The sequence below is a fragment of the Delphinapterus leucas genome, chromosome 15 (assembly GCF_059928025.1).
Source record: "Delphinapterus leucas isolate spDelLeu-1000000601 "Yukka" chromosome 15, BTC_Dleu_Yukka2, whole genome shotgun sequence".
Taxonomy (NCBI): domain Eukaryota; kingdom Metazoa; phylum Chordata; class Mammalia; order Artiodactyla; family Monodontidae; genus Delphinapterus; species Delphinapterus leucas.
This window is the reverse complement of record NC_143143.1, coordinates 21027781-21055448: the sequence shown is the minus strand read 5'-3', so window position 1 is coordinate 21055448 and position 27668 is coordinate 21027781. Positions and strand designations below refer to the sequence as shown.

General features: G+C 43.5%; 1 protein-coding gene across 1 annotated transcript in view; it reads left to right on the top strand.

Annotated features, from left to right (window-relative positions):
• Positions 1 to 27308, top strand: part of HS3ST2 (heparan sulfate-glucosamine 3-sulfotransferase 2) — a 93632-nt gene extending 66324 nt beyond the window's left edge. Inside the window, exon 2 of the mRNA XM_022588557.3 lies at positions 26554 to 27308. Coding sequence (XP_022444265.1) covers positions 26554 to 27172 — 619 coding nt within the window. The 3' untranslated portion in view covers positions 27173 to 27308. The remainder of the gene's footprint in view (positions 1 to 26553) is intronic.
• The last annotated feature ends 360 nt before the right edge of the window (positions 27309 to 27668 follow it).

The following is a 27668-nucleotide window of genomic DNA, read 5'->3' as shown; positions in this document are numbered from 1 at the left end:
TCTATGTTCATCAGTGATATTGGCCTGTAGTTTCCTTTCTTTGTGACCTCTTTGTCTGGTTTTGGTATCAGGGTGTTGGTGGCCTCGTAGAATGAGTTTGGGAGTGTTCCTCCCTCTGCTATATTTTGGAAGAGTTTGAGAAGGATTGGTGTTAGCTCTTCTCTAAATGTTTGATAAAATTTGCCTATGAAGCCATGTGGTCCTGGGCTTTTGTTTGTTGTAAGATTTTTAATCACAGTCTCGATTTCAGTGCTTGTGATTGGTCTGTTTATATTTTCTATTTCTTCCTGGTTCAGTCTTGGAAGGTTGTGCTTTTCTAAGAATTTGTCCATTTCTTCCAAATTGTCCATTTTATTGGCATATAGTTGCTTGTAGTAATCTCTCATGATCCTTTGTATTTCTGCAGTGTCAGTTGTTACTTCTCCTTTTTCATTTCTAATTCTATTGATTTGAGTTTTCTCTCTTTGTTTCTTGATGACTCTGGCTAATGGCTTATCAATTTTGTTTATCTTCTCAAAGCACAAGCTTTTAGTTTTATCAATCTTTGCTATTGTTTCCTTCATTTTTTTTCATTTATTTCTTATCTGATCTTTATGATTTCTTTCCTTCTGCTAACTTTGAAGTTTTTTTGTTCTTCTTTCTCTAATTTCTTTAGGTGTAAGGTTAGGTTATTTGAGATGTTTCTTGTTTCTTGAGGTACGATTGTATTGCTATAAACTTCCCTCTTAGAACTGCTTCTGCTGCATCCCATAGGTTTTGGGTCGTCGTGTTTTCATTGTCATTTGTTTCTAGGTATTTTTTGATTTCCTCTTTGATTCCTTCAGTGATCTCTTGGTTATTAAGTAGTGTATTGTTTAGCCTCCATGTGTTTTTATTTTTTCAGATTTTTTCCCCTGTAATTGATATCTAGTCTCATAGCGTTGTTGTCAGAAAAGATATTTGATATGACTTCAATTTTCTTAAATTTACCAAGGCTTGATTTGTGACCCAAGATATGCTCTATCCTGGAGAATGTTCCATGAGCACTTGAGAAGAAACTGTTTTGTGTTGTTTTTGGATGGAATATCCTAGAAATATCAATTAAGTCCATCTTGTTTAATGTATCATTTAAAGCTTGTGTTTCCTTATATATTATCATTTTGGATGATCTGTCCATTGGTGAAAGTGGGGTGTTAAAGTCCCCTACTATGATTGTGTTACTGTCGATTTCCCCATTTATGGCTCTTCGCATTTGCCTTATGTATTGAGGTGCTCCTATGTTGGGTGCATAAATATTTACAATTGTTATATCTTCTTCTTGGATTGATCCCTTGATCATTATGTAGTGTCCTTCTTTGTCTCTTGTAATAGTCTTTATTTTAAAGTCTATTTTGTCTAATATGAGAATTGCTACTGCAGCTTTCTTTTGATTTCCATTTGCATGGAATATCTTTTTCCATCCCCTTACTTTCAGTCTGTTGTGTCTCTAGGTCTGAAGTGGGTCTCTTGTAGACAGCATACATATGGGTCTTGTTTTTGTATCCATTCAGCCAGTCTATATTTTTTGTTTGGAGCATTTAATCCATTTACATTTAAGGTAGTCATTGATATGCATGCTCCTATTACCATTTTCTTAACTGATTTGGGTTTGTTATTGTAGGTCTTTTCCCTCTCTTGTGTTTCCTGCCTAGAGAAGTTCCTTTAGCATTTGTTGTAAAGCTGGTTTGGTGGTGCTGAATTCTCTTAGCTTTTGCTTGTCTGTAAAGGTTTTAATTTCTCTGTCAAATCTGAATGAGATCCTTGCTGGGTAGAGTAATCTTGCTTGTAGGTTTTTCTCCTTCATCACTTTAAATATGTCCTGCCAGTCCCTTCTGGCTTGCAGAGTTTCTGCTGAAAGATCAGCTGTTAACCTTATGGGGATTCCCTTGTGTGTTACTTGTTGTTTTTCCCTTGCTGCTTTTATTTTTTTTCTTTGTATTTAATTTTTGATAGTTTGATTAATATGTGTCTTGGCGTGTTTCTCCTTGGATTTATCCTGTATGGGACTCTCCGTGCTTCCTGGACTTGATTAACTATTTCCTTTCCCATATTAGGGAAGTTTTCAACTATAATCTCTTCAAATATTTTCTCAGTCCCTTTCTTTTTCACTTCTTTTTCTGGGACCCCTATAATTCGAATGTTGGTGCATTTAATGTTGTCCCCGAGGTCTCTGAGACTGTCCTCAATTCTTTTCATTCTTTTTTCTTTATTCTGCTCTGCAGTAGTTTTTTCCACTATTTTATCTTCCAGATCACTTATCCGTTCTTCTGCCTCAGTTATTCTGCTATTGATCCCTTCTAGAGAATTTTTAATTTCATTTATTGTGTTGTTCATCACTGTTTGTTTGCTCTTTAGTTCTTCTCGGTCCTTGTTAAACGTTTCTTGTATTTTGTCCATTCTGTTTCCAAGATTTTGGATCATCTTTACTATCATTATTCTGAATTCTTTTTCAGGTAGACTGTCTATTTCCTCTTCATTTGTTAGGTCTGGTGGGTTTTTATCTTGCTCCTTCATCTGCTATGTGTTTCTCTGTCTTCTCATTTTGCTTAATTTTCTGTGTTTGTGGTCTCCTTTTCGCAGACTGCATGTTCGTAGTCCCCATTGTTTTTGGTGTTTGTCCACAGTGGCTAAGGTTGGTTCAGTGGGTTGTGTAGGCTTCCTGGTGGAGGGCACTAGTGCCTGTGTTCTGGTGGATGAGGCTGGATCTTGTCTTTCTGATGGCCAGGTCCACATCTGGTGGTGTGTTTTGGAGTGTCTGTGGCCTGTTCATGATTTTAGGCAGCCTCTCTTTTAATGGGTGGGGTTGTGTTCCTGTCTTACTAGTTGTTTGGCATAGGGTGTCCAGCACTGTAGCTTGCTGGTCGTTGAGTGGAGCTGGGTCTTGGCGTTGAGATGGAGATCTCTGGGAGATTTTCACCATTTGATATTACGTGGAGCTGGGAGGTTTCTTGTGGACCAGTGTCCTGAACTTGGCTCTCCCACCTCAGATGCCTGGCTGGAGCACCAAGAGCCTGTCATCCACACGGCTGTTCCGCGGTCCCCAGGACTGTTGCAGCTTCAGCTGCTGAGGCCCGTCCAGAGCCGGCAGCCTCAGTGAGGCCACCCTCCCCTTGGGCTCTGGGGCAGTTCAGTGACAGTGGAGGGAAGAGACCCTGAGCCAGGAGTTCCAGCTCTGTGGAAACACGGGCTCCATTCTGGGAGCAGGGCGTGGGACCGCCACAATGGCTATTCTTAGGTTTGATTCAAGATATAGCATTTAAATGGTGACTACCTTCTTCCATGTCAAGGTTCTTGATATAATAAGGACAAATCCAGGTCTCCTCCACAACAATCTTGTACAATCAGAAAGAGAAAAAAAAATTCTGACATCTCTCCTTTGACTGCCTTGCTAATCAGAAAAGTAATTTTCACATAAGTGGTTGGAATTAAATAATAATTAGTTACATTTACATGACATCCCACCCCTTGAAAAATGTTGACATATGAGAGATACAATTAGATAATCACAGTAATAACCAGACTTTGGGTTTTTCTAAAAGGATTTTCTTCTTAAAGGAGCATTGCTTTTTTTTTTTTTTTCTTTGAAAACCAATGAAATGTTTTTGACCATGATGCAATCATACTTTTAAACTGTTTTCCTCGCATTTTCCTTTTTAGGATATTTGATAAGCAAATTATTTATAAACTTAACACAGAGGACAATGTGCATGTTCTTTGTGACTGCTTTTTCTGGTCATTACAGGGCTCCTTAAAGAGAGCTCAGCTACATACATCTTTCTGCAGTAGGTGACTTCCCCATTGCCTGCATGAGGACATGATCCTTCCCTGGAATCTTCTAATGCAAAAGCATATATATCTTTGTTTTGTTATCATTTTTTGAGGCCTTGCCTAGCACCAGACATTGTGCAAAATACCTTTAATGCTCATCCATCTTCACCCTTAATTATTACAAGAATCCTATGAGGTAGGCACCATAATTGGCCCCATTTAACAGATGGAAAAAACTGAGGTTTACAGAGGTTAAATAAATTACCCGTGATTTGTCAGTTAAGAGGTGATCAAGCAGAATTAAAAGCCATGTCAGACCAACTCCAGGGACTGTAGGTTTAACCACTAAGATATTGTGCCTTCCTAATGTTAAGGAGCTATCAAACTGACCTACTGCATGAGAAATGCCTTACAGTGGGTTAAATGAAGGTTAGACTTTGCAGTTCAACTCCCCCTGCAGTCAGCATCTTGCTGGAACCACTGGTGGGGAGAAGAAATTTCCTGTGTTTAACAGAAAAGGGCCAGGGTTTGCTGACATGTTTAGTTAATCCACATGGAGATGGCTGATGAGGATTCTGGTTAATTAGTTGTAGAATTTTAAAAAACGAGCAGATGTACCATGGTGAAATGCATTTTACTTCTTGAACCCTGGGGAAAGCACTGGGTATGTTCTGTGGCTGTGTGTACTTACATATCTTGATTGAACATTCAACAGCATGTTTTGCAAGGTTCAGGTATCCTGGCTTTGTTCCAACATGGATAATTACATTCTGCTTCAGCTCTGCCTACAGTCTCAGGCAGGTACAAGATCGATCATAATAGCCACAGCTAACAAGCGCCTACTATGCACCAGCCAACACATGGGGAAATTTCCATGCATCACCTCCAATCCTTTCCACAATCCTGCAGAGTAAGGTTTATTTTCTACCCTTTATTGGGGATACTGAGGCTCAGAGAGAGGACAGTTACTTGCCCAAGGCTGTACACAAATAAGTGGCAAAACAGAGACTCAGACTTAGACATGTCTGGCTCCAATGCCTGTATTTTTTCCCCTTCTGCATTCTTCATTTGAAGAAAAAATGCACTTGACAAAAAAGCCAAAGGATACACAAAGGATGTGTAATGAAAATGGAGTTTCCTCCCAGCCATTAGTCTCCTGGTTTCCCTTCCCAGAGGCCCACTCTACCACGCTCTTATGTAGCATCCAATATAACTATGCATGTACACCTCATTCTTTTCTTTGAAGTTGTGGTTATAAGTTGTTTGGCTGAAATGGACCATATCTCTGTACTGAAGTTTCCTATTTAGAATTTATAAATGCTTTGGGAGCAAAACTGGGAAGGATTTTGTATAAATATCAAATGAAGAACAGTCTGTTCTATCTACACATCTTTCAGGAAAAGTCATCAAGAACAGCAGGTCGTATATTTTTATACATAGTTGGGAGAAGTAGAGGAGACCAGAATATCCAGGGGTAACTGTGTCCTTGCTTTTGATATCCAAACACACACACACACACACACACACACACACAGAAGACCAGTTATCATGTGTAATATGGTATTTTCTAACTTCTTTTTTTCAAACTACCAGTTTAATACCAGCATTTTCCCGTGTCTTAAACATTTTCTGAAAAGTTATTTATAATCACAGCTTAGCATTTCTCAAAATGCATATACATACCACCATTTAATCATTATAGTATTGTGCGTATTTAGGTTGTTTCTGTTAGTTCACCACTTTAAATAAAGAATACTGTGTTGAGCACCCTTATAACACATCTTTATACAAATATCTTAACATTTCAACAGGCTAAATTCTAACAAGAACCTTCCTTTAAATTATTTTTTGAAGTGTAGTTTATTTACAATGTTGTGTTAATTTCTGCTGTACAGCAAAGTGACTCAGTTATACATGTACATACATTCTTTTTTATATTTTTTCCATTATGGTTTATCCCAGGATATTGAATACAGCTCCCTGTGCTATACAGTAGGACCTTGTTGGTTATCCATTCTATATGTAATAGTTTGCATCTACTACTTTCAACTTATTTGCAAACCTAGCACTGTATGAGAGTGCATATTTCTATGCACCATGGATAACACTAAATAATAACTCTGTGATAGGTCAAAATGCTATCTTATTTGGATTGAATTTGTATTTCTTTGATATCTAATGAATTTTAATATTTTGCCAGTTTTATATCTTCTTTCAGGAATCGTTTATGTCTTTTCCTCAGTTTTCTGTTGGGGTGTCTTTCTTATTGATTTATAAAAACTCTAGTAAAGATACTAAATATTTGTCTATGATATCTGGAACACCATTTGCTTTTTTGCATTTTATTTTCCCTTATGGTTATTTTTTTTGTCTTCCAAAACTTTAACTTTTTTTTTTTGGCCTCACCTCGCAGCTTGTGGGATATTAGTTCCCCAACCAGGGATCGAACCCGGGGTCCCAGCAGTGAGATCCCTGAGTCCTAACCACTGGACCACCAGGGAATTCCCCAAAACTTTAGCTTTTAACTTCTTTCTTTCTTTCTTCTTTGATATCGTGGTTATAAAGCCTTCCCAATTCTCAAGAATATATACATATTTACTGATATTTTAATCTCTTACCCCATTGTTTTCTTTTTAACATTGAAATGTTTCATTCAATTTGAATTAATATTGGTATAGATGTAAATGAGGAAATCTGACTACATTTTTCCCAGCTTAATCACCTAATTGTCCCAACAAAGTCCCAAAAATGTGTAATTTCCCAACTGACTTGAAATACTACCTTTATCATGTGTTTTTTATGTAGCTGTGCTTATTTCTGATTTTGTATTCTGTTCTATAAATCCATTTGCCTGTTTCTGAGCCAGAACCACACTGTTTTAATTACTACAGCTTTATAATATAATATATATTGTGTGACACTGTAGCTTCCTTCCCATGATTCTTCCTTCTAACACAATGCATTGGCTCTTATTTTTAATTTATTCATCCAAAAGAAACTTTATAATTGTAATGTCAAATTCAATTCTTAAAATCCTCTTGGGATTTGGATTGGTATTACATTTGATTTATAGATTAATTTGAGAAGTATGGATGTCTTTCTAATATTATGATTTCCCATCTCTCCATTTATTAAAGTTTTAATTGAACTGTCTATACAATATGGAACAATCTTAAATATCAATTGTGTTAGCAGGCATCTTTGTCTTGCCTGACTTTAACGAGACTCATAGCCTGGAGGTTACAGCACATACAACTAGAATCAAAACCCTTGGGTTTACATCCTGGCTTCACCAATTAGTACATTGGGTCTTTGGCAGATTATTCCTCTGCACCAAATTTCCTTATGTGAATAACAAGGTTAATACAAATACCTACCTAGTGATATTGTGGCGAGATTTAAATGAGATAATAGATATGAAAATACTTAGAACCATGCCTGCCACGCGGCTCTCAATAAAAGTAAGCTATTGAAGAGAACAGACTTGTGGTTGCCAAGGGGGAAGAGGATGGGGGAGGGAAGGATTGGGAGTTTGGGATTAGCAGATGCAAACTATTATATATAGGATGGATAAGCAGCAAGGTCCTATTGTATAGCACAGGGAGCTATATTCAATATCCTGTGATAAGCCGTAATGGAAAAGAATATGAAAAAGAATACATATATGTATGTGTGTATAACTGAGTCACTTTGCAGAAATTAACACAACATTGTAAATCAACTATACTTCAATAAGAACTTTTTTTTAAGTTAGCTACTGGCACTATTTCATCCTTCAATATACAAGTCCCTGTGGGTTTGAGATGGATATTCTTTTTCATGTTAAAGATGCAGCCTTCCTGGTTTCTTAAGGTAATTTTTTTCTTTATTAGTGATGGATGTTGAATTTACTAAGTGCCTTTTCAGAATCAGTTGAGAGGATCATTTTTCCTTTTGACCTATTTCTGCACTGAGTTATGATTCTGTATTACATGTAATGATATGGATCTCAATGGGATGTGGCAGCTTTTCTCTTAATAAATTGTGCTTTGGTAGATATTACTTGAAATCTTGACTGGTCAGTTTCTCTCAAGAGGGATCTTTCACTTGTCAGCTTGAGGTAGATAAGCTGCCTGCCAGCATTCTGGCAGGTGTCTCGCCCCCCTCTTCACCTTGGCCAGTGTCTGGGGGCTGCCTGTTTTAAGAGCGCCACAAGATAATCTCCCCATCACTGCCCTACTAGGAAAAGTGGCTCCAGCCCAGCTGTAGGGCTGGGGGAAGCTCTGTAGTTCCAGCTGCTCGTTCTAGAGACCTGTAACACTGACTGTGCTTCTGCCCTCTCACCCCACCAGGGTCCCTGGTGCCTCTGATTCCAGAGCTACTGGAAGATTCCACTTTCTTCTCAATAGTGACACCCCCTCCTCTCTGCAGCCACTTAAGTTTCAGCTTTCTTTTCCAAGACCAATACCCCTCATAAGTCAGCCTCCCTTCTTCCAAAAGTAAGTCTCTCTTCCTTGTCTGCCACCAACTCTTCACCCATTCTCTTGATATTTTGACTTTATACCTTTTATCCATTCATTATCAACTTAGTGGTGACCAGAGAAGGAAGAGAGATGAACACTGTGATTCCCCCACATTATATGAACGCACTACCATGAATTGGGCCCTTTATCAATATTAAATGATGCCCTTTGTCTCATTTAATGTCTTTTGCATTGGATTCTACTTTTTCTGGTGTTAAGAACGTGACTCTAGCTTTCTTTAGACTGGCATTTTCCTGCTGCATCTGAACCCCTCCATTTTCATATAAAATGTTTCCACCCCTGTGTTCTGGGTGGTCTTATAAACACAAATATGACGGACTAGGTTTTATGTGAGAATGAGAAACCTTTATTGTTGTCATTTTTTAAAAGTATGGGGTTTAGCCTATTTCCAGCGATTTTGAATATTAACACAGTCAATCCTACTTCTGCACTTCTGTCATCTTGCTCTACAATTTTGGCTCTTTTTTCCTTGCTTTCCTTTCCTGTCTCTTTTGTTATAGGAGCTGCATTTACTTTGCTTTTCTATTTTCCAATGTTTTGAAGGATGCATGTCCTGTTTTTAATTCTTCATTGTATTTTTCTCTAATAGAGCAAATGAGTAGGAGGGACCTTCTGGTAAAGGATCTCCTGTGTTTTCCCTCTGCCCCTTCCCTCCCCCTCGTCCTCTATTGCCAATTTCTCAGTCTGTGTTCATTTAACCTGGGATCTTGAATTTGATTGATGAAATTATTAATTTTTTCACCTGTATTGGGGTATAAATTATTACCTTTTACATCTAATTTTTAAAGAAAACTATTGATATTAAGAGCTAAATGTATTAATTCTTTAGACTCTGTGCTGTCTTCAATCCCAGTCACTATCCTTTTATATTCAACTTCCCTTTCCCCAGTTCCTTCACACCATCACTCAGGTCACTGCTTTTATCTTCAGAAAACTTTTCGAAGAAAGAGGTGGAATGCTTTTCAAGCTTATCTTATAGTGCTTTTCTTTTGCCTTCACAGGCAAATTGTCTAACTACTAAGTATTGGAAGTAACAATTTTTTTCCTGCAAAACTCTATGAATGATGATTTGTGTTTTCTAGCATTTACTGCTGCTACAAAGTCCTTATCTGGCTTGAATTTGTAGAAAAACTGTTTTCTTTGCTTTATCCATCCTGGGTATATATAATACTTATAAAACGTTTGCATTTTACGTATAAGGTTAAATGTTTGACCTGACGTATGTTTGTATAGATAGATGATGGATGGATGGATGGATGGATGGATGGATGGATGGGTTCACTGATGTAAGTTTTATTTTGTTTGGACTACTCTGGCCTTTTGATCTGCCCACATTGCCATCTTTTATCTCTGGAAGTGTCTATTTAATGAAATCTTTGCCAATAGCTCTGTCCAATTTGTTTCAGGTTTCCTCTTCAGTAACATCGCAAACTATTCGTTGCCTACGACTACTCTGTCTTCCATGTCATCTTTTCTCCCAACAGTTCAATCTTGTGGATCTTTACTTGAGAAGCCCAAGATGAGGCTCAAGTTTGTTCTGATTTTTATTTTCTACGTTGCTAGTTCCACTCTCGATTTCTGTCAGTGTATTTTGCTAGTGCATTTTTAGATTCTCTACAGTACCATCTTACCTCATCCATACCTGTTTTGTCTTACCCTATTGTTTTTCTCATTTCATCGTATGGTCTTTTCATCCAAGCCGGTACTCATCTCCTAAACTTCTGCTCAAATGTCCACTCTGGGGTTTCTTCGACCCCTCAATTCCCTCGTTACACTTGCTCTTCTTTTCTTCCACCCCAAATTGTAATTATATATTTGCTTATTTTTTGTTCATTATGTCCTCCACCAGACCAGAAGCTCCATGAGGGCAAGTGCTACATCTGTTTTACTTAGAGCCATGGCCTCGGCACCAGCAATGGCTGGCAAACAATAGGTACTCAATAATTATCTGTTGAATGAGTCTATGTCTGGCTTGGATTTCTTTTGGCCAAACTAACATTGTTTTGAGCCAGAGGTTCCCAAACTTGAGTCATTATAAGGATCCCTTTTTTCCATATTCACGTACCATTTGTACTATTTACTTAATATTCGTCTTTAGATCAAGTCACATTTTCTATGCTCACTGCATATTTAAGCCTCATCCTAAGCAGTAAAATCTGTTAAATATAGATGATCTTCTAGTTCTAATTTTCTAAAATGCATTAAAATAAACACAAAACTGTTTTAAAAAAATGTAACTTTCATCCATGAATCACTTGCATACCAGAGACTATATGTGACTGCACTTTGGGAAACCCTTTCTAAAGAGCTCAGGCTGCTGCATTTTCTCAAGGCGCCCAGGTCTTCTTGCCCTTTGGCTTTGATTCTTCCCCTGTTATTCATTTGACCAGCATGAGTCATATGCTGTTTTGACTGCCTGTGGTGGTGTGGCCCAGTGACAAGGACTGAGACTCCACACTCAGCAAGGAAGAGAGCATCCCTTCCTGATGGGGTTTGCAGACTAACTGGGGGAAAGGCAATAGATAAACAAACAGATATGCAAGAGATTTACAGGTTGTGCTCAGTGCAAGGAGGGAAATAAACCATGGGGTTTAGAGAGTGACATTTGAGAGTGGTGACATTTGAACAGAGACCTGAGGATGAGAAGGACTGAGCCATGGAAGAGTCAGGGGAGAGTGTTCTAGGCAGAAAGAGCAGAAAATCCCTGGAGGCAAGAAAGGGTAGGACTGAAGGATTTGAGAATGTCTGCTATCTCATCTTGCAAGGTGTCCTGAACGCCTTCCAGAACTGAAATGCAGAGCTGGACCATTCTACACCACAGCCTGGACAAGAATCCAGATTTGCACAGTTTGGGTGAGACCTGGACCCTGTAGAAGTGCTGTTGACTCAGTAACCATACATGCAGCTTTGGCCTGGATGATATCCGAGCAGCTGACTCCCCAGTGTTTTGCTCAACAGCACTGCTCTCCTTACTCCCTGCATGATCAGAAAGCCGTGCCCTGCTCACCTTTGCAACCACTGGGCTTCGTATATTCTGATACACCTGCCTCTTCGGGAGACAAAATGGAAAGAACTCCTGATGGTGGCTAACGTCTCCCAGGGAAGCGACGGAATTGTGGAGGACCAGGCAGGAGGTGTTGCCGCCACCAGCTGCAGTTAGATCACCTCCCACTAGGGGGCACTGTTATGCTGCAGGAAGTGGGGGCAGGCTTGTGGAGCTCAACCCTGCAAAATTTAGTAGCCACAGGGACTCTGGAGTGTGACATTGTAAAGCTTGGTGTTAAAAAATAAGATGAACTCACTGATTCATCCAGTCTTTGGCTGGGGTATTTGCAGATACCTGGGATGCATTCAGATTTGGTGGGGACTGACAGGTCCTTAGCATGGATCCAGGCACAGGTGGAAGGTGGGCCTCCGTGGACACTGCAGGCAGGGAACACTGGGAGGTGAAGGGAGGTGGAGACTCACAGGCCTGGGGGACTAGCATCCGAAGGCCACCGGGTTGACCATCTCCATCCTTGGCTGGTCAGTGTGGAAAAATTTATGTGTTTGGCAGCAGGATCATGAAGATGTTTCATGCTAACAGTTTCTCTATTCTCCATGGTGCGAGCTTATCTGCTGAGAGGGACAGAAAAGGGCTGGCTTTGATCATTTGCAGAGAATGGAAAAGGTCTGAGATAGTCATTGCGCAGAATGGGACAGCGAGTTGGCCAGAGGAACGTGGTGGAATTTGCTGGCTGTGCTGAGGCCCCCTTTGTGTCAACAATAAGGTATTTGTAATGCAGCCATCCTGCCAGTTTCAGACGTTCTCCAGCAGCACTTTCCCTTCTTACCCTCCATCTGTTTTCACCTAGATTGATTTCAGGAGATTGCAAGGAGGATGAAGGTCCCCTAAGCCACCCCTTGGTACCACCCCTGGTAGCCTTGGGGCCACTTGGTGGAGCAAGCTGGCTCTGAATGGATGCTGGCAAGCAGAGTCTACCTAGAGAAAGATGCTGAGCTGCTCCTTGAGCTCCGACCATGAACGAGGATGCTGTGATGGGTCCTAAGCTGGCAGGGACCAATGTCAGAAGAGACTGGGTGAGAGGTTACCAGTTGGATTTGGTTATAGATTAGACGTGAGTGTTGCTGGGGCAACTGGTGGATGGTGGGGCCATTAAGTGAGACATAAAGAGATAAGTGGTAAGTGCGGGAAAAATAACTGAAATACATATGGAGAGGGACTGGTAAGAGGGGTAAAAAGGAAACCAAGACCTTGTGTTCTCAAAGCCAAGAAAGAACATATTCCTCAAGAAGCAAGGAGTGGGCTAATGCCTCAGATGCCACAGAAAGTTAAAACAAGGCCAGGACAAAATGGCACCGGCATTTATGGATGTGCTCAGAGAGAGCTGCTTTAAGCAGGTGAGGAGGAAGAAGGCAGATGTGACAAGTTGAGGATGAATGTGAGGTGAGAAAGTAGAACCATTGAGCTTTTTTTTTTTTTTTTTGCGGTACGCCGGCCTCTCACTGCTGTGGCCCCTCCCGTTGCGGAGCACAGGCTCCGGACGCGCAGGCTCAGCGGCCATGGCTAACAGGCCCAGCCACGCCGCGGCATGTGGGGTCTTCCTGGCCTGGGGCACGAACCCGTGTCCCCTGCATCGGCAGGCGGACTCTCAACCACTGCGCCACCAGGGAAGCCCAGAACCATTGAGCTTTATTTCATGAACTTTGCGAAGGAAAGGAGCTATATAGGGCTGTAGCAGGAGAGCACGAAGGCACAGATGATTGGCTTTTTGAAAATGAGAAAGACAAGCACTATGGCACAGTAACCATAGTTAATAATACTCTATAGCATATGTGGAAGCTGCTAGGAGAGTAGCTCTAACAAGTTCTCATCGTGAGGAAAAAAGGTAACTCGTCTGTGTGGTGATGGATGTCCACTAGACTTATAATGGTGATGAGTTCACAATATATATGTATGTTGAATCATTACATTGTACACCTGAAACTAATATAATGTTATATGTCTTTTATATCTCAATTTTTAAAAATAACTGAATAAATGAAAGAACAAAAAAGAAAGAAAAGACTTAAACGAAAGCGGGAAAATTAAGTAGAGAAAGAGGAATCCATTCGTGGTACAGCGCTTTATGGTTTACACGGGCCCCTCATGTGTTCATCCAGCTTAGATCTCACAGCAGCCAGGGCAAGCCCACCTTCTCATCATCCACCTGTTGCGCTGAGGAAACTACTATGAAAGTCACAAGGCCAGGAAATGGAAAAGCTGGGCCTCCAATCTGGGTTTTCTGGATTCACATCATCTACAGTTCGTCATCCAATATCCATTAGCCAATTCCATTTAGTGCATAAACATTCACTGACTATGCAATTCATGCCAGGCTGGCCAGGACCTGGCTACTCAACCTGTGGGCCATAGACCAGCCTGTCAGCCTCACTGCAGAGCCTGTTAGAAATGCAGAATCTTGGCCCCCTCCCTAGACTTATAGAATCAGAATCTGCCTTTCCACAAGACCCCCAGGTGTTACAAATGTGCCTCCAAGTGTGAGAAGGGCTGACTTAAGGGACCCACTCCCGGGGAAAAGGGAGGGTAGGCTTAGTGTGGGGAAGGAGCTAAGCCCAGACAGTGAGAGAAGGTGAGAGACCCAGAGTTACCCGCAGAAGGTGCCCTGCTAGTGTGCCCATGGTCAGGCCAGACTAGCCTGATGGCACCTGAGAAATTGAGGTCCAGTTGCCTGGAAACTTATCAGAACTCTACGTGCAGCAGCAAAATCCATTCATTCAACGCCCACGGTCACCCTTCCTCCTTTCCGAGCCAAGATTCTGGAGAGCAGAGCTGTGAATTCCCGGCCTTCCTTATCTTTGCTTCTCACCCACACCCCAGCTCCTCCAGACACATTTCCTCCCCCTCACTCCTCAAAACTGTTTCCATGCAGGCTATCTTCTCCCTAAACAATATCAATGGAGATTTTTTAACATAGCTTTTTATTAGCTAGTTTTTTTTAGCTACAAACAATGCATGCTCATGGCAAAGGAAAAGAAATCCAATGAGTGCAGAAAGATAAAGGTGGAAAAAAAGCCCATCCTATACCACGGGCCATCCAGGTCCCCCAAGGTGATCACTGCTAACAATTTACTGTGTACCTTTCTAGAGATGGTATATGCATATCCATACTGGCATCTGTGCGTATATTTTGTATGTAAATAGGTGCATATTGAACTCGCTGTTCTGCATCTTGCTTTTTTTTTCACTTAAGAATACATCTTGGACTCCTTTTTGTGTCAATATCTATAGAACCAGCTTATTTTTTTACCAGCCACAAAATAAGCTATTGTCTGTCTTTATTTAACCAGCTTCTTACCAATAGACATGTAGGTTGTTCTGGTCTCTTTCTGCTACAAACAGTGTTTCAGTCATTAGGTCAATGCCAGCTGCTGTAACAAACGCCAAGAGAAAAGTGTATGTCTTACTCATGGTAGTCCAAGGGGGTTGTTTTCCCAGTTATAAGGGGTCTTCATGCCCCTTCTACATTTTGGATCTTCTAGGGCCTCAGAGTTCTCTGCATTTAGCTAGTAGATGGAAAAGAAAATGAAAAGGACACACCTACTTTGTAAGCACCTGGGTCTGGAGGTAACACACATGGAACCAGTCACAGGGCCCCACCTGGACGCAGGGGGTGCTGGGAAATGTAGTCCCTGGCTGGGCCACCGCCCTCTAGAGACAGAGCTACACTATGGAGTGAGGAGCAGGGATCTTTGGTGGATACCTCCCCATCTCTGCCACAAATACTGCAACAAACATTCTTGCACACAGGTCTTTACACACTTGCACAACTAAATTTCCAGAAGTGGAATTGCTGGGTTAAAGGTTATGTGTATTTTACATTTGGGTAGATAATATCTAATTGTCCTCCTAAAGGTGCATTGATTTACACTCCCTCCAATATTGGCAAGTACTTAGTTCTACACGCTCTTGCCAGCAATAACGGTTATAATTTTTTAAAGTATATTTTCCAGTCTTATAGGTGAACAATATGATCTCATCTTAGTTTTAATTTGCATTTCTTTAATTTTAAGAGAGATGGAGTGTCTCTTCATGTATTTATTTCCCATAGGTAGCTCTTTTGCTGTTAACTTTTCACAGCCTGTGTTCCTTTATTCTACCAGCTGGCTCTTTTTCTTATTAATTTGCAAGAACTTTGAAAAAATATATAAAACATATAAACACGTATATAGATATTAAAAATATATGAAATCATCCTTTGTTTCCCTATCTTATATCTGCAAATATTTTTCCAGTGAGTCATTTTCCCTTTATTTTATTTACGGTATTTTTCCATCCCAAAGACTTCCATATTTTATGTATCTAACTTTTCAGTCTTTTCCTCCATGAGTTTTGTCTCATGCTTAGAAAGGCTGTCCTTGTGCCAAGATTAATTTTATATTCTCATGTTTTCTTCTAGTGTTAGAGTCACACTTTCTTGAATCCAGATTTTGCAACTTGCTGCATCGCTTTGGTGACTGACTTTAGTTCCCTGTGTCCCAGATTCCTCAGCCCATAAACAGGAATAGTGAGAGTGCCGGCCTCAGGAAGCTAATGTGAAGGCTGAGGGCGGTGGCTCATACACAGAGCTGAGAACCGCATCTGGCCCTCGGTCACATCGAAGGCATCAATGACCCCGGCTCTATCAGCTCCGGCTGCTATAACAAAAATGCCATAGACCACGGACCTTAAATGACAGAAAGCTATTTCTCACAGCCTGGAGGTTGGAAGTCCAAGATCAAGGTGCCAGCCGATTTGGTTCCCAGTGAGGACTCACTTCCTGGTTCATGGACGGATGCCTTCTTCCTGTGTCCTCACGTGGCAGAGAGGGAGAGATCATCTCTCCCATGTCTCTCCTTATAAGGGCACTAAGGCCTCCACGCTCAAGTCCTAATTACTCCCACAGGCCCCACCTCCAAATACCATCACACTGGGAGTCGGGGCATCAGCGTACGAATTTGGGGTGGGGATGGGGGGAACACAAACATTCAGCCTGTAGCAGACTATGTGTATGGCTGATGTATGCTGTGTGTGCGCACCACAATGATTTAATATACGTTTACACTGTGAGACGATTGTCACAGTCAGGCTGATTAACGTGTCTGTCACCTCGCATAGTTACCATTTTGGTATATGTGTGGTGAGGACACTTTGGACCCGCCCTTGTAGCAGATTTCAAGTATACAACACAGTACTGTTAACTGTAGTCACCAGGCTATGCATTAGATCCCCAGAACTTATTCATCTTATAACTGAAAGTTTGTGCCCTTTTTCCAACGTCTCCCCATTTCCCCACCCCACACCCCAGCCCCTGGCAACCACCATTCTACTCTCTGGTTCTATGAGTTCGACATACAGATTCCACCTATAAGTGAAAGCATGTAGTATTGATATCTGTCTTTCTGTGCTTGGCTTATTTCACTCAGCCATAAAAAAGGAAGGAACGCCTGCCATTTGTGACAATATGGATGAACCCACAGGACATTATGCGAAGTGAAGTAAGCCGTGTGCCCATTTCTTCTGATTAGCAAGTGGCAGAACTCTAACTCAGGTCTCTTTGATTCCAAATCCTATACTCACAACCAGCTGCTAAAGTAGCCCACTGCCCTCCGAACATCTCTAGGATATATCAGGCAAGGAGGATCCATTTCTTTTTTTTTTTTTTTTTTTTGCGGTACGCGGGCCTCTCACTGTTGTGGCCTCTCCCGTTGCGGAGCACAGGCTCCGGACGCGCAGGCTCAGTGGCCATGGCTCACGGGCCCAACCGCTCTGCGGCATGTGGGATCCTCCCGGACCGGGGCACGAACCCGTGTCCCCTGCATCGGCAGGCGGACTCTCAACCACTGCGCCACCAGGGAAGCCCAGAATGATCCCTTTCTTGTCTCCATCGGTCACATGGCAGGACTCAAGACAAATTCCATAATGCACAAAGTATGGGTGAAAGAATAGGTGTCACTGGGGGGACTTCCCTGGTGGTCCAGTGATAAAGAACCTGCCTTACAATACAGGGGACACGGGTTCGACCCCTGGTCAGGGAACTACGATCCCATATGCTGCAGGGCAACTAAGCCCACGCACCACAGCTACTGAACTCGCGCCCTTCAACTAGAGAGTCTGCGTGCCACAAACTACAGAGCCTGCACGCCACAACTAGAGAGAAACTCAAGCAATGCAACGAAGAGCCCACGTGCCACAACAAAAGATCCCGCATGCCGCAACCAAGACCCGACACAGCCAAAACTAAATAAATAAATAAATAATAAATCTTAAAAAAAAAAAAAAAGAATAAGCGTCACTGGGGAAACTTGCACTAGAAGAGGCAGGCAAGGGGTTACTCTGTCTCCTCACCATCACCCTGAGGGACATACCAGAGCCTGAACCAGCTGTGGGTTTATGCTCCAGGGAAGGGACTCTGCCCCGACACCTACATCAACTTCCCTTCTTATAGGGCAGGGGTGAGAACTGCCTTGTCAGCTGGGGGGACAATCAAACTACTAGGACACCAGGTAGGCTGGGCTGAGGTGCCAGCTGTGTACAGAAGTTATCTGGGAAAGCCAGCTGTCCAGCCCCTGGGGGCCTTGATGACTGTCAGAGACTGGGTTCAGGCATGGCCCCTCCTGGCAGAGGAGGAAGCCACCAGCCCTACTGGGAAGCCAAGCTCAGTGCAGCCCCTCACACTGAGAAAAGGGAGCCCCCTTACCCCTGGGGTTTACAAGACTGTTAACTCCTTGAGGACAGAGACTACACCATGCCTGGCATACAGCAGGTGCTCGATAAATCCTTGTCCAATGAATACATGAATGCGTACCAAGCACAGGACAGGCCCTGTTGATAGAGATCTGACAGTGGTGATCCCTGCCTTCCGTGACCTAACACTCTAGGGTGATGACAGATGCAGATAATGTGTAAAAAATGAGATGTGTCTGTAGTGACTACCATGGAATCACAAGGGTAACAAATTGCCTAACTCCTGGGAAGGGGGAAATAATAAGGGCACAATCAGGGAAGGCTCCCTGGTGGAGGTGATGACGAGCTAAGAACTGAGAGATGAAGAAATTCTGCCTGATAGGCTACAGAGCCTTCCCCCAGAGAGCAAAACATGTCAGAGGTCCCTTAGCATGAAAAATGCAGTTTCGGGGGAGAACCCTGAATAGTCCAGTCTGGCCAGAGCCCAGGGTGGCTGTGGGCTGGATCAAGATGAGCCACATAAATCCTGTTTAGGCCTTTATCCTGTGAGCAGTGAAGAATTATTGATGGGGTTCAGGCTGGGACTCAGCGGTTTCCTCCTGTGTCACATCAATGTAAGGATTTGGGGCTGTGGACTTGGAAGGAGGAGTTGCCACAATGCTAGAGGGGCCTCATTTCTACGCTCACAGTGGCTGTGAGCTATGCTACACAGGCTGTGCCTGCGCTCAGCCAGCATGTAGCGGGTGAGCAGGTTTAGCAGGTTTAGTTTAGTTTAGTTTAGTTTTGTTTTAACATCTTTATTGGAGTGTAATTGCTTTACAATGCTGTGTTAGTTTCTGCTGTATAACAAAGTGAATCAGCTATAAGTATACATATATCCCCATATCTCCTCCCTCTTGCATCTCCCTCCCACCCTCCCTATCCCACCCCTCTAGGTTTAGTTTTAAGAATGAGTTTCTTGCAAGAAAGCCTTTCCCCTCCTCTTTCCCTCCTAATTATCCCTCTGGAGACTGCAATTATTTTTTTTCAAGGAGCCTGGTTGCCCAGCTAGGAGCTAATAAATCACTGAAGTCCCCCAGGCAGCCAGGCCTTTTAGAACACATACACAGAGTGTACAGATTTAGCAGGAAATGAAATCTTCCAGAGAACCCTATCAGTGATAATCAGGGGTGTACCGGCCCTGCTCAGAGGCCCTGCACAGCACGTCCCTCTGTGGACAGTGGAGCCACAGAAGCTGTCTCTGTCCCACTGGGTGGGTCAGAAAATGCCATTTCCAGAGAGCCTCAAGCTGACAAGTGAGCGTTTGGATTTTGTGTGTGTGTGTGTGTGTCTTTTTTCGGTAAGGGCCGCAGAAGTCTGTGATTTTTCCATTCGGGAGAAGATAAAATACGGACTTTTGTGCACACATCTCCACCGGCACACACAAATATGCTTCTTCCTCGTTGTTCCCAGACTTGGGAACCAAAACTTGCCTTTCTATTTTTTCTCTTCAGCAAATATTGACTACGCCCCTACCGAGTGCCAGCCATCTCCTAGGTGCTGAGAGCACAGCCATGAACAAGACACACACCAACACTCTTCTTCTGGAACTTGCAGTCTATGGCTCGGGGCAGGGGTGGGCAGAGACATCCATCAAATAAATATATAACATCTTAGGTAGTAATGAGCGCCATCGTGTTATTTATGAGGGTGACTTTTATTAAGGCTGTGCTTCCCCAGCTTCTTTGATCATGAGTCCTGGGGCAGGGGGCTTGTTAAAAATGTAGGCTCCTGGGCTGTACCCCAAACCCACTGAAGCTGAATGTACTGGGGCTCTTTAAGGCGCACCCCCAGGTGATACTCCTGAGCTACCATACTGAAGGCTATGCGGCTAAAGGAACATGCAGTCCTCAGCCATGGTTCTTAGCCCTGGGGGGCCCACTGGGATTATCTGAGGAGCTTTAAAGTTGCAGGTACCAAGGCCTCCGTGCCCACCCAGAGATTCTTATTTAATTAGTCTGGTGTGGGGTTATTTACATATTTCCAAAGCCCTCCAGGTGGTCCCAGAGTCCAGCTTGACTTCCCCAACTCCTCCTCTCCCAGCCACACTACAGGTGACCACAGCCCTGTCCTCTTTCAACATTAGAGGGAGCCTGGGGCAAAGGACAGAGTGCAGATGGCAAAACAGAAATGGCACAAGATGTGTTCCTTTCTATCTCATTTTTACCTTCATATATTGGGAGGTATTTTGGGTTTTTTTTTTTTTTTTACGGTACGTGGGCCTCTCACTGTTGTGGCCTCTCCCGTTGCGGAGCACAGGCTCCGGACGCACAGGCTCAGCGGCCATGGCTCACGGGCCTAGCCTCTCCGCGGGATGTGGGATCTTCGCGGACCGGGGCACGAACCCGTGTCCGCTGCATTGGCAGGAGGACTCTCAACCGCTGCACCACCAGGGAAGCCCTATTGGGAGGTTTTGATTGCAGCAGAGCTTGGATTCCCCTCAGCCTGTGAGCCTGAGCACGTGTGGCCATGATGAAATTTTTAAAATGGCACAGCGATCCCCTCGCCCCAGGACGATCTGCTGGAACCTTCCTCTGCCCAAGGCCAGAATGCCAAGAAAAGGCCAAACTTCATAAGGTAAACACTGGTAACTTCTGAGGACTCGAGGTAACCTCTGAATAGCCACCTACCTTTGACACTGGATCTTTGATCAATTTATTGAGCACCTATGTCATGCCAGGTATTGTGCTAGGAAGGCAAAAACGAACAAGAAACACATCCAAGATGCTGATGATCTGTGGAAATAAATGGATGGACACCTACTAAGTTCTACACAATGGGGTGAGGTCTTAGTAGTTGGATGCAGGAAGTGCCAAGAAATTACAAGAAAGGGTTCACAGAGGATATGACTTTTCCTTTGGACTTGGAAAGATGAGTAGACATTTACCAGGGTGAAAGAGACAAGAGAGATGATCAAGAGTCTTAAAAAAAAAAAAAACTCAGCAAGTGCAAAACATATGAAAGAGCAGGATGTGTTTGGGGAGTGGATTTTGTGTCCAGCGTAGTATAAGCATCAGATTGCCAGGAGGTGGCAAGAGATAAATTCTGGAAAGGTAGGCAGCAGCCTTGAGTACCAGGTCAAGGAATGTGGGCTTTCTTCAAAAGAATAACTGATGGTTGACAAGATTGGATTTGCTTGAGAAGGAGTTCCCTGGTGGACACAGACTGCAGAATAAATTGAAAGGGAGACGAGAGTAGAAGCATGGAGGTCAGAGATAAATCTGTGGTGTATGAGTGCTGGGGGAGGGGGAGGGGGAAACTTGAGAACTTACAAGAACGACAGACATTAGATGTGAGAAGGGGTCAAAAATGACTCTGACGTTTTTCTGCCTTGTGAGTGGATTCACAGTGATATCACCTACACAAACAGGCAAAAGAGAGAAGTAAGCTTGGAAGGAAAATGGGGAGATCAGTTGTTGAGATGAGGTGTCCACTCCACAGACAGTTGGACGTTCCAGTCCATAGTGTGGGAAAGCTGGAGCTGCAGTTACTGGCTTGTGAGGAGTCGACAGCTCCTGGGGAGTGCTAATGGCTGGGGAAGGAATGAGGTCATCCAGGAAGATCATGTAGAATAAGAGAAGTGGGAGATAGACTCCTGGGAAGGTTCCCGGTGGTTTGGAGAGAGTTGAGAATGTGAAAAGGGATGAGGGCTTCATTGCATAACTGGATTAGGTTGTTGGCTTCATGTAACCTCAGAAATATTGATGGAGACTTTACTTGTGCCATGGCTGTGGTAGATTTTGCAGGTATAGATGCAAATAAGGTGCACCTGCCCTCCCTCATGGAGTTTATAATCAAGTAGGGGTGAGTGTAGCTTCCACAGAGAGGAAGCCAAGTTGTGTACGACACGTTGGAGTTCTTGGGTTGCAAACAACAGAAACGGACTCTAACTTAAAGTAGTCCAAAAACAAACAAACAAATTAGAAGGATGTGCAGTAACTCACAGAATACAGAGGAGAGTGGGAAAAGCAGGTCTCAGAAAGGGCAAGAACCCAGAGAGCTGAAGGGATTTGGTAAAAGAAACCGATAGGGAGGCTCTTCCATGCTCCTGTGTCTGGTTGGAAGATTCAGTCCACTTTCAGTCTTTATGATACATTTTTGTCTTTATGACACAATTGGCACTAATTAGCCTAACTTCAGTCATGCACCCTCCCCTCGGCCCGCTAAGGTTTTATCTAAAGCAGGAGGGGTGGTTCCTTAAAAAAATCTGGGAGCTGCTACCAGGTGTGGTGGAAATTGCTGCTTAGCCGGTTAAAATAACAGGTGGGAGGTAAGTCCAAGTGATGAGCGTTAGACCATTCTTTCAGTAATTTTTGCAGAGCTACACAGAAAAGAAAGGACGCTGAAGCTTAAAAGGGTTACAGGGTGAGAGAAAAGTTCAGCTGTTTGTTAGCAGCTGGAAACAAATCAGCAAAATTTGAACAATGACGTGAGGAGGAAAAATGAGCCTTAAGGAAAAGCCTAATGACCCCTTCCCACCACAGAGCAGGGAGGTGTGTGTCCATATGGTCTCCTTGTACATTATCATCCCACAGGCCTCCTGTGCTCTATTCCAGTGACCGAATGAGATAAATATATAGGGGTGTCCTTTGGTGGGATAGAGAAAATTTGGAGTACACGTTTGACTCACGACGTGATGACCTTGGTGTCACGTTATTTACAGTCTGGTGTTTGTATCTTCCTTAGTATCTGTAATTTGGTTTTGTAGCTGATATGCCAATTAGGAATTAGAAGGGTGGAACTTCACTTCAGTGCACAGCTGGGGAAATGATGTGACACTCTGAAGATCCCTGGAATTGGTCAGAATTTCCCAAACTGGTAACAGAAATGTGTGTCAATTGGTGCTCCTGGCAAAAGTTCACAGCTCCTTGGTCACATAAGCTTTGGAAATGCTGCACCTTCAATTCCTCTCTTGGATGTTCTTTAGCGTATCAAAGGATGTTGCAAAGAGGGACTTCCTTGATGGTCCAGGGGTAAAGAATCTGCCTTACAATTCAGGGCACTTGGGTTCGACCCCTGGTCAGGGAACTAAGATCCCACATGCCATGGGGCAACTAAGCCTGTGTGCCACAACTACAGAGCCCACGCGCCCTGTGCACCACAACCAGAGAGAAGCCCGCGTGCCACAACTAGAGAGAAGCCTGCGCACCGCAACAAAAGATCCCGCATGCCTCAGTGAAGATCCCACATGCTGCAACTAAGACCTGACGCGGCCAAAAATAAATTAAATAAATAAATAATAAATAAATCTTTTTTAAAAAAGGATATTGTGAAGAAATCTGTTTAATGGCTTATCAGGTCAATTTTTGTGTGCTGATATCAATAACCCCCATGAAGTTTGGAAAGTCCTTAAGTTTAAATGCACTGTCACATATATGTAATTTCATCTACTGTTGTCATGAAGGCCAAAACCTCATTACAATGTATGCCAAGGTCGTAAAATATTACAGGCAGATGTCTAAGAAAATCCGGCCAAAGAATTCTATTCAAGTACACCTGTGATTATTTGCCAAGAATGATATCCAACTTAAAAAATGGCCTTCTCAGTATTAATAAATACTTTCAAAGTTTCAACCCATGAGGGTGCATTATAGACTCTGAGCCTAGAAGCAAATTACCCGTCGTATCAGCTTATCAGCTGCAAAGAGAATTTGAAGATTCAAGGGGATAATGGGTAGATTCGCAGGGAAGGCAGTAGGGGAAGGGATCTGACAGCACAGGTGCGCAGGTGAGCCCTCGCCTACCTTGTCTTCTGAGATTGGTGGGAGGGGTTCAGGATGGATAATAGTCACTTTCAAGGTGAGGGAGAGGAAGACTGAAGGAGTGGAGGGGTGGCAGCTTATCCTTTTCTAGAGTAGTGGGAGGCTAGTTGTGTGTTAGGGTGGTTGAGTATGGTTGACAGTTTATGGTGAGAATTTGGAACACTTACTATGAGGAATGATGGGGGCACTGTAAAGACAAACATAAAAGATTATTGAGCAGTGTTGAGGGCTCAATTTAAGCTAGAATTAATAAATATATAAAGGAGAAGCAATCCTCTGTCAGGATCAGCAATTTTCTCTACTGCTGTTTGACAACACAAAGACAGAGTTAGAAAGGATGAAAAGTTGGCAAGATGCATTATTAGAGATTGGAAGAGCAAGTATTACAAAGAAATTAATGTTGATCATGATGGCGACTGTGGTTAGGGTTAGGGTTAGGGTTAGGGTTAGGGTTAGGGTTAGGGTTAGGGTTAGATGTGAAGATGATGCTATTGAAATGATTTTCACTGGGTCCAGAGAAGGTTTAGAAGAAAGTGAAATCAAGAATATCACAGATGAATCTGAAGATCGGGTATCAATACAATGAATCTGAAACCGTGGTAAAGGTAGAAAGAAAGAAGGTTGTAGTCTGTGTTTGTATCCTGTGGCCGCCATAACAAATGACCACAAAATGGATGTCTTAAAACAATGGAGATTTATTCTTTCACAGTTTTAGAGGCCAGAATTCTGAAACCAAATTGTCAGCAGGGTTGGTTCCTCCTGGAGGCTCTGAGGAAGAATCTGCTCCGTGCTTCTCTCCTGGCTTCTGGTGGCTGCCAACTGTGCTTGTCATTTCTTGGCTTGTAGACGTATCACTACGTGCTCTGTCTTCATCATCACATTGCCTCCTTCTCTGTGTATCTCTTCTCTCCTTCTCTTCTTTTCTAAGCATATTCCTTACAAGGAACCCTAATCCAGGATGACCTCATCTTGAGATCCTTAACTTACTTCCATCTGCAAAGACTCTTTTTCCAAATAAGGTCACATTCATAGATTCTGGGTGGAGGCATCTTTTGGAGGATCACCATTCAACCCACCACATAGTCCTAGAGTGGAATTTCAGTGTGAACCTTTTCAGAATTAGGGCAATTCCGAGGACAAGACCTATGGTATGGCCATGAGAAAGAGTTGCTAAAAAGAAGAGAAAAAGGAGATATTTGGTCAAAGAACTGTAAGACCAGGTTACTGAAAAGAGATGACGATAGGGGCTGGGATGAAGAAGACCAGGTACCAGGTGCCTCTATTCCAGAGGACTGTGAAGATGCATTCTGTGGGTGTTGGGAAGCGTAGTGTTAAGAGTGGGGGAAGGATGCTGTGTTGGTGGTTCTCACCCCTACCTTCACATTGGAATCATCTGAGGAGCTTCAGAAAGGAACCCACCCCCAAATATTTTTAATCAGTTGGTCTAGGATGGGGCTCAGACATTTGTGGGTTTTTTTTTTAACTTTCTTGGGTGATCTAATGAACAGCCAGGATTAAGAAAAACTGGTTAAGGGTAAAACACAACCTTCAGAAAGAAGTAGCAGACTTCCCTGGTGGCGCAGTGGTTAAGAGTCCACCTGCCAATGCAGGGGACACGGGTTTGATCCCTGGTTCGGGAAGATCCCACATGTCGCAGAGCAACTAAGCCCGCGCACCACAACTACTTAGCCTGTGCTCTAGAGCCTGCGAGCCACAACTACTGGAGCCCGTGCTCCGCAACAAGAGAAGCCACCGCAATCAGAAGCGCGCACACTGCAACTGGACAAAGCCCGCGCCCAGCAACGAAGACCCAACGCAGCCAAAAATAAAAACAAAATTTTTATTTTATTTGAGAAAACTGTAGCGACTGGGAGCCAGAGGTGTTCTCCTTCACAAGGGCCTGAAAGAGACACACCTGAGAAGGAGACATCGGCGTGTCCCACCATCCTCCCTTAAACCTTAAGCAGAGCCAGGAAATTAAAAAGTAAGGGAGCAAGAGGTTGCATTAGGGCTTCCGACTGAGGTCCCAACCAGCCTGCAGTTCTGTGCTTCTTCAGTCTTATACCAAGGAGGGAAAGACATCAGAACTCATTTCTAAAACACATGTTATTCCTACAAAGCATGCCTTTCCTCCCCCCAAAAGATTTTCTTAATATATTTAGAGAAGTATCTTTTGCCAGAACAATATTCGGTGGCTTCCTTTGTATTTTTTTAATATGTAATAAACACAATAAAAATTTCAAGCAGCGTAAAAGATTACACAATAAAAACTAATTCTCATTTATCCCTGACCTCCTGGCTCTGCTCCCATTCAAGTCCCCTCCCCAGAAGCAATTACTTTGATTGGTTTCTTGGTATCTTTCCTGAGATAAACAAGTTGTATCTTGCTTTTTTTCATTTAAGCACTAAATCTTGGAAATCATTCCATAAGAGTACACACAGATCTACCTAACTCTATTAATTGGCTATTCCATCAATTTATTTATTTCACGCTGATGGACATTTAGGTTGGTTCTTGTCTTAAAGCAAACTGTTAAAGATCTAAAAAACAAAGTCAACAAGAGTTAAAGTGGGTTCTTCATCAGATGAGAGCAGGTGAGCCTCAAATGTCCCGTTGGTGAGGGGGCGGGTGCTTCACTAGGGAGCTGGGCGGAGGGAAGTGATCTCCAAGCCCCCAACAGAGCCCTGGCTGATCATGTGCGTTTCTGCCCCGCAGGAGCCTGATGCCCCGGACCCTCGAGAGCCAGATCACGCTGGAGAAGACCCCCAGCTATTTCGTCACTCAAGAGGCCCCTCGCCGGATATTCAACATGTCCCGAGACACCAAGCTGATAGTGGTCGTGCGGAACCCCGTGACCCGCGCCATCTCCGATTACACGCAGACGCTCTCCAAGAAGCCGGACATCCCTACCTTCGAGGGCCTCTCCTTCCGCAACCGCACGCTGGGCCTGGTGGATGTGTCCTGGAACGCCATCCGCATAGGCATGTACGCGCTGCACCTGGAGAGCTGGCTGCGCTACTTCCCGCTGGCCCAGATCCACTTCGTCAGCGGCGAGCGGCTCATCACCGACCCAGCCGGCGAGATGGGGCGGGTCCAGGACTTCCTGGGCATTAAGAGGCTCATCACGGACAAGCACTTCTACTTCAACAAGACCAAAGGATTCCCTTGCTTGAAAAAAACAGAATCGAGCCTCCTGCCTCGATGCCTGGGCAAATCGAAAGGCAGAACTCATGTACAGATCGATCCGGAAGTGATAGACCAGCTCCGGGAATTTTATAGACCTTATAATATTAAATTTTATGAAACTGTTGGGCAGGACTTCAGGTGGGAGTGAGCCATCGAGATGCCAGGGCTCTTCCACTTGTCTCTTCCGCGAGGTTTGCCCTGAGAGCCCTTGACCCTCTTCCCCCAGGGAACCCAGGCTCCAACCCCTGTTCCCATCTCGGATTTCATCATCCTGGAACCCGGGAGCCCAGCTAAGGCCAAGAGACCACGGGGGGTCCCTGACACTAGCCCTCCCAGTCTGTCCACGCAAAGCTGATCTGCTTCTGGCATGTCCGGTCAATTCTGAATGATTTCCCTTCAGCCCTTAAGAGGCCTTGGGAAATTGCTTTAGGAAGAGTGGGAGTGCGTCTTCCAATTATGATACATATTATAAGGGATGATGGTCTGTTGCTATGAACACAGCAGTCTGTCCCTGTCACCGTCCACCCCACAGTGGGTTTGTTAATTTTGAGCGGCATGTACCTCCCCTCTCAGCTTAAGTCTCCGAGCCACCCTGGGTGATGGATGGGGGACCAGCCTCGTCCTCCTGACCTTAGCAGCTCGTG